Source organism: Sinocyclocheilus anshuiensis, unplaced genomic scaffold, assembly GCF_001515605.1.
Source record: "Sinocyclocheilus anshuiensis isolate Anshui unplaced genomic scaffold, SAMN03320099.WGS_v1.1 scaffold682, whole genome shotgun sequence".
Taxonomy (NCBI): Eukaryota; Metazoa; Chordata; class Actinopteri; order Cypriniformes; family Cyprinidae; genus Sinocyclocheilus; species Sinocyclocheilus anshuiensis.
In genome coordinates this window covers 91,369-98,173 of record NW_015547682.1, presented here as the reverse complement: position 1 = coordinate 98,173, position 6,805 = coordinate 91,369, and the positions used below count along the sequence as shown (strand labels likewise).

General features: G+C 41.5%; 1 protein-coding gene across 1 annotated transcript in view; it reads left to right on the top strand.

Moving 5' to 3' along the window:
* The window catches only part of LOC107703102 (probable ubiquitin carboxyl-terminal hydrolase FAF-X), a 57,097-nt gene extending 50,682 nt beyond the window's left edge, over positions 1-6,415 (top strand). The window contains exons 41-43 of the mRNA XM_016505625.1: positions 1,430-1,673; positions 2,462-2,557; positions 4,560-6,415. Coding sequence (XP_016361111.1) covers positions 1,430-1,673; positions 2,462-2,557; positions 4,560-4,673 — 454 coding nt within the window. The 3' untranslated portion in view covers positions 4,674-6,415. The remainder of the gene's footprint in view (positions 1-1,429; positions 1,674-2,461; positions 2,558-4,559) is intronic.
* The last annotated feature ends 390 nt before the right edge of the window (positions 6,416-6,805 follow it).

Sequence of the window (6,805 nt, the reverse complement as noted above, 5' to 3'; positions counted from 1 at the left end):
ATGTTTTGTGGTTGTGGATGTTTTGTATCACAGAGTAATGGGGGTCTGAAGAGGAAGTGGTTGTGGATGTTTTGTATCACAGAGTAATGGGGGTCTGAAGAGGAAGTGGTTGTGGATGTTTTGTATCACAGAGTAATGGGGGTCTGAAGAGGAAGTGGTTGTGGATGTTTTGTATCACAGAGTAATGGGGGTCTGAAGAGGAAGTGGTTGTGGATGTTTTGTATCACAGAGTCTGAAGAGGCTGAAGAGGAAGTGGTTGTGGATGTTTTGTATCACAGAGTAATGGGGGTCTGAAGAGGAAGATGTTTTGTATGTTTTGTGGTTGTGGATGTTTTGTATCACAGAGTAATAGGGGTCTGAAGAGGAAGTGGTTGTGGATGTTTTGTATCACAGAGTAATGGGGATCTGAAGAGGAAGTGGTTGTGGATGTTTTGTATCACAGAGTAATGGGGATCTGAAGAGGAAGTGGTTGTGGATGTTTTGTGGTTGTGGATGTTTTGTATCACAGAGTAATAGGGGTCTGAAGAGGAAGTGGTTGTGGATGTTTTGTATCACAGAGTAATGGGGATCTGAAGAGGAAGTGGTTGTGGATGTTTTGTATCACAGAGTAATGGGGGTCTGAAGAGGAAGTGGTTGTGGATGTTTTGTATCACAGAGTAATGGGGATCTGAAGAGGAAGTGATTGTGAATGTTTTGTGGCTGTGGGTGTGGTCTATTTATATATATGTAATAAATATACACAGCTCACACACATACATATTATCTAAACAACTTTTATTTTGGATGCGATTAATCGTTTGACAGCACTCTTTAAAATATATTTTAACTTCTTATTCTGACATGAAAGGTGTTTAAAGTTGTGTTTTGGGTCATTATGCTTTGGCACAGTATCTGTCAAACAAACTCAGACCGAAAGCACAATATGCTCAATCTCTTCATCAAGTCTGTTTGCGCTGCGTGTTTCAAAGCAAAGCTGCACTTGGTTCAGACGATCAGCTCGTGATCCGGTGTTTTCCTCGTCTCAGAACGACTCGTTCACACTGAATGAATGCAGTCCACTCCTTTATTTCACGTGCTGTGCGCTTAGCGCGCGTTTGGGAACGCAGCAGACACCAGTCATGCTTTATTTTCACGGCAGATGATGACAGCGTTTCACTAGATTTGTAGTGAGACGTGTTTCTGTAATCCTGTTTTCACTGAAGCTGGAGTTTTCCTTCTAAATAAAAGCTTAAAGTGCAGCATGAATCGCTGACAGCTAGCGGTTTAAACGCAGTCCAGATTCACAATATCTCTCTCAAGTGTAGAAATTAGGAAAGAAGTATTGTTATTTCTCTACTGTATTGTGGATGTTTTGTATCACAGAGTAATGGGGATCTGAAGAGGAAGTGATTGTGGATGTTTTGTATCACAGAGTAATGGGGATCTGAAGAGGAAGTGATTGTGGATGTTTTGTATCACAGAGTAATGGGGATCTGAAGAGGAAGTGGACGTGGGCAGTAGAATGGCTGGGTGATGAGCTGGAGAGGAGGCCATACACGGGAAACCCTCAGTACAGCTACAACAACTGGTCTCCTCCGGTTCAGAGCAACGAGACGTCCAACGGATATTTCCTGGAGCGCTCTCACAGCGCCCGCATGACCCTGGCCAAGGCCTGCGAGCTCTGTCCTGAAGAGGTGAGCCGTCTGGCCCTCTGCCTCATCAATAGAGATGTAATGATGTTATCAATATCATCATATTGCGATAGAAAAACTGTCTCTATGTTATCGTGGTCACATGACTTTATGAAATGATAGGTCTTCCGGCAAAAAGCATAGTTTTTAAAAATATATTTTAACTTCTTATTCTGACATGAAAGGTGTTTAAAGTTGTGTTTTGGGTCATTATGCTTTGGCACAGGGCTTCCTAAAACCCCAGTGTGAATGTAGGTTAGACTGAGACAGAATATATCACAAATAAAAAGAGGATTGAGTCTCCTGTAAAGTTCAGGTTCAAGTCAATTCACTGAATTTCTCTGATTTAAGTTTTCTTAGTTAAGAACATGGGTTGCAGCTCTTCATTTTGAACTCTCAAAGTGCATTAGATAGAAGAATTTAACTTTAAAATGTACAACATTTTCATTTTTTCCCAAGTCTTCATTTGTCTTGTCTTTTTTTTTTTTTAAATATCGCAATAAATATCGTATCGTTGACTTCATATTATCGTATCGTGAGATTTTTATATCATTACATCCCTACTAATCAATATAGAGTTTTGGGGTGCTGGTCTATTTCTTGAATAATAGGTAATAATAAAATAATATTTTCAATAAGTATTAGGCTAAGAGTTCAATTGCTAATATGCTGAGATATTGAAGCTTAATGTCTAAAGTGCTAACATCCACAGTGACTTGCACTCTTCATGCGTTCCCTGGGAATCGCTCTACTAGATCAACACATGTTTGTTTGTTTGTTTGTTTGTTCAGGAGCCAGATGATCAGGAAGCACCTGATGAGCACGACTCGTCGCCGCCGGAGGACACTGCGCTCTATCCTCATTCTCCAGGAACACAGTATCAGCAGGTGACGTCCACACGCTAGTCCTTCATACACGCGTGATGACTAGCTGTGCATATATCAAACACTGCTGTCCTCTGAGGCCAAGTGCACACCACATCTCACACACTTTCTCATCAGTGGGAAAAAGAGAAAAGTTCAAAATATGGATTGGTTGTGAGGACAGATATGGGCAGAGGTTATCCACTTCCTGCTCTTTCACACCATCGCTGCACACCTGACGACTGCTCTGCCAGATTTACACCGGTCTGAATGGACATATGTGACCTGTGCTGGCTAAATGAGTCACAATGAGCAAATTTTCAAAAATGAGGTATTTTCTCCATTAAAAGACCCTCAAAATGAGGTATGATTTGTTGGTATAACAATATGGTTTTAAATTGTTAACAATATGTGACCTGTGCTGGCTAAATGAGTCACAATGAGCAAATTTTAAAAAATGAGGTATTTTCTCCATTAAAAGACCCTCAAAATGAGGTATGATTTGTTGTAATCGGATGAAAAATGAGTGAGCAAAATCACCAAGCAACGTTGCATTTTTTTCCTCCAGTTCTTTTTTAAATAATAATTACTGTATTAATAATCACAGTATAGCTATTTATTATAATTCTTATTATAATATTATGCAAAAAACAGTATAGAATTGTATCTCAGCCAAATATTGTCCTATCCTAACAAACCATACACCAATGGAGAGATTATTTATTCAGCTTTCAGATGATGTATAAATCTCAATTTCAGTAAATTGACCCTTATGACTGGTTTTGTGCTCCAGGGTCACTTATAAGAAACAAATAATGCATTACATTTTTTATTTTACATTTAAACAAAACCATTCAAGTAAGAAAAACAAATAATCAAATCTAAAAAAAGTGTATTCATCACAAATAAATTGATTATTAAAACTACAAAAGCAGTTCAATGAAGAGCAGCGATCTTTTCTTTTATTGTTAGATTAACATTAATCAGACGGCCTATAGTAAGACCTACTGTACTGTACCGGATCTAATATAATGTTACACATCAACTGTTTCCCCAACAGTTCCCCAAACGTTCACTTAAGACAGAACAGATCATGTTTGCGTGAACACTTAAATACTGTACTTCAGTGTATGTGTGTATATTCGCACACAGTCGCTGTCGTATTTATGTGCGTTTGGGATGTCAGTCAGTGCGAGAAGTGAGTGGAGAAGAGGTACTCCTCTCAGAAAACATATAAATAAAGATAATTGTAGATGTTTAATTACTATTTGGAGCATTGGGATCGCTAGGCGAGGGCTTAATGAACTCATTTTTGTGAAAACCTCAAATTTGACATTTTTCCCTTTTTTTTTTTTTTTGTTGCCTGTAGCTGAAAATTAGCCCGTGCGCATTCACACTCACTTTGCCAGCACGGCTCACGTATGTGTGTATCATTTCAGACCAGGGTGAAGCGTGTCTCAGAAGTGTGCAGCTTCATGAAAGAGCGAGGAGCTCCGGTCTCGTAGCGTGTGCTTGGCTTAACTCAATAGCTGTGTTTCCATCCAAACATTCAAATTAAATTTATGCACACAACTGGAATATTGCATAAAACATTTGTGAGTAAAGCACTGTTTCCATGCAGCGAGTCAAAGAGAACAAAAGTGTCACTTCCTGATAAACTGGCTCTGAATATCACACATTCTGTCACCGATGGAGGTTTGGTTCCTCTGGCTTGCTTAGTTGGGGACACTTAATTTCCAGCGATATCGTCGACTTGATTGCACAGATACTATTTAAACTGAACTGAGCTGGAGGATGACATCACTGAATTCAATGATGAACTACCTTTAACTGACAATTGAGTGTTTACTATTAACCTTTTGCATTATTGGCACACTATTTTCCTATTTAATGCAACCTTTGGGTTACGAGTCCGACTCTCTAACCATTAGGCCACGACTTCCCCGTAAAGCTGCTTTGACACAATCTGTACTGTTAAAAGCGCTTTATAAATAAGTGACTTGACTTGTGTTCGCTCTCTCTGCAGCCGAATAACCAGCCCTACACCGGCCCGGCCGCCCAGCACATGAATAACCCGCAGCGGCCCCAAGAAAGCTGGGAAGGAACCGACGAGGTCCCTCCAGTCCAGACTAAAGAGTAGCAGTCGCCCACACCTTGCCTCGAGACCGCATCCGCTCGCCTCCAGGACCGAGACCAGGCCTTAAAGCCCCGGAGCGGAGCCGCACTCTCTGCCAGCGCCGACGGCCCTCTCCATTCTCCATCTGTCTGTGATGATGACCCTGGAGCGACGCGGGTGCCTGCAGAGTCTGGTGCGCAGACGCAGACGCAGTCTTGGTGTGAACCGTCGCTGTAGCGGATGGTGCATGTGTGCAAACCTCTGGACCCCCTCCAGCTCCATCATCTTCATCATCATCATCATCATCATCTGAGAATACCTCAGCAGCCGAATGAAGGGAAACCCGAGGCTTTGTGGTATGCGTTTGCTGCGTCAGCGTGGACCGTTGCGGACAAACGCTGCATCCTCATGACTCTCCGTGGGGTCAACTCGGTGTCGCTCTACTGATTTAGACGCCATTGAAAGCTTTGATTTGTTTTGTTGTTCTGTTAGGAGTGTGATCTTCTGTTAGGGTCTTGAACACTGCTGCTGGCTCACTTTGTCGTCCACCTGCGTCAACCTCTTTAATGTTGGTGTGACAAAGTGGCTGCAGATTGGCACATTTACTCCACAGACTACATTCTCTCTGGCACTCGAGTCCATGTTTCATTTGTATTGTCAGCGGGCTGGAAAGTGTAATAACTCGTCTTATTTTCTCACTGTTGAATGGAATTTCAGTTGCCCTAGTTCTGAGTCTGCCTCTTGGCTCCTCCCACTTCCTCTGTCCCCGTCCAATGAAAACGCAGCCACGGCCACACTGCTCTGTATCCGGGGAGATTTGCAGGGAGATCATCAGGATTCATTCATCAGCTGGATTTATAAAGTGTGGCTCTTTTGTCTGAATACCAAAATCACCATATTCTGTTTTGCCGTTTTCTTTAATAGAGGTTATTTTGTTGAATTTGAGAAGAAAGAGTTTGAGCGTTTGAATGCAAAGGCCTTGTCCTTGTGTTGTTATTTTAAGAGGATATTTAATGTACAGAGTTCTGTTTTTGCCGAACGTTGTTTACGGCGTGAGGTTGGATTCTGGAGCTGCTTTAGCCATGTGAAGTTTTCACTTGAAAAGAAGTCTTTCTTTTTCTGCACAGACGTGTAATAACAGAAGCATTGCACCACTAGAAACAATAAATTAAACATTTAAATGCAAACATGACTTTTTATTAGCTTTCCGATGGTTTCTATAAGAAGGTACGGTTTGTAAATACCCGAAGCACACAGAAACACTCGGGGCTGCGTTTATCAAAAGCATCGTAAGCCTAAATTGATCGCAGAACCATTGTCACCAATAGAGCTACGATCAACTGAGGCTTACGATGCTTTTGATAAACGCAGCCCAGACCTGAGACACACTTGTGCTCGTTAAAGCATTGTGTCCTGAAACATCTGCCAAAACCCATCCTAACAAAGACTGAACGGCCCTGAACTGGGTTGTGAGCGGGTTAAACCATCTAAACTAGCACTACAGGTCATCCTTCTCTCAGAATACAGAGGATCTCACAAGCTTCGTTTTGTTTCTTCTTTTGTAAACGTCTCATCAGGATGACATTTGCCTTCTGCTTTGTTTTTGCTTTTTCGGGTTTGATTTTGTTTGATTTCTAAAGCTCTTCTTGTGAACCGTGCATGGATAATATTCCTCGATCGGCCTTCGAGCACTGTACAAACCCAGCACACTGTAAAATCATTAAATTATACTTTAAAGGTAAAAAATAAATGGTATTTGAATTACACTGACCCACATCTTCTGCTCAGAACATCTGCTCGTGGTTTAATTTGTGCAATGAAACACTGTGTATGTACTCTTCACATTTCAATCATGAAGCAGCACCACGTTTCTGAACAAAATAACAGCAGCAAATTTCGAAGGGTGTTTTGTGAAATCTGCATTAGACAACTGGACGCCTCTCTTCCTCTGGTGTCTCTTTCTGTCCAGGTTTGAGCGCACCGAGGAAAGCTGTGATGATCCTCAGATTCACTGCAAACACATGAAATAAACCTGCAGACATCCAGGTCTGTTCTGCTCAGAGAAATCATCCAGCAGTGAACGCACATGTCCTGTAGCTCAAAATTATGATACTGACAAAATATGGCTCTGCAGCACAAAAGCAGTGTTAAGTCGC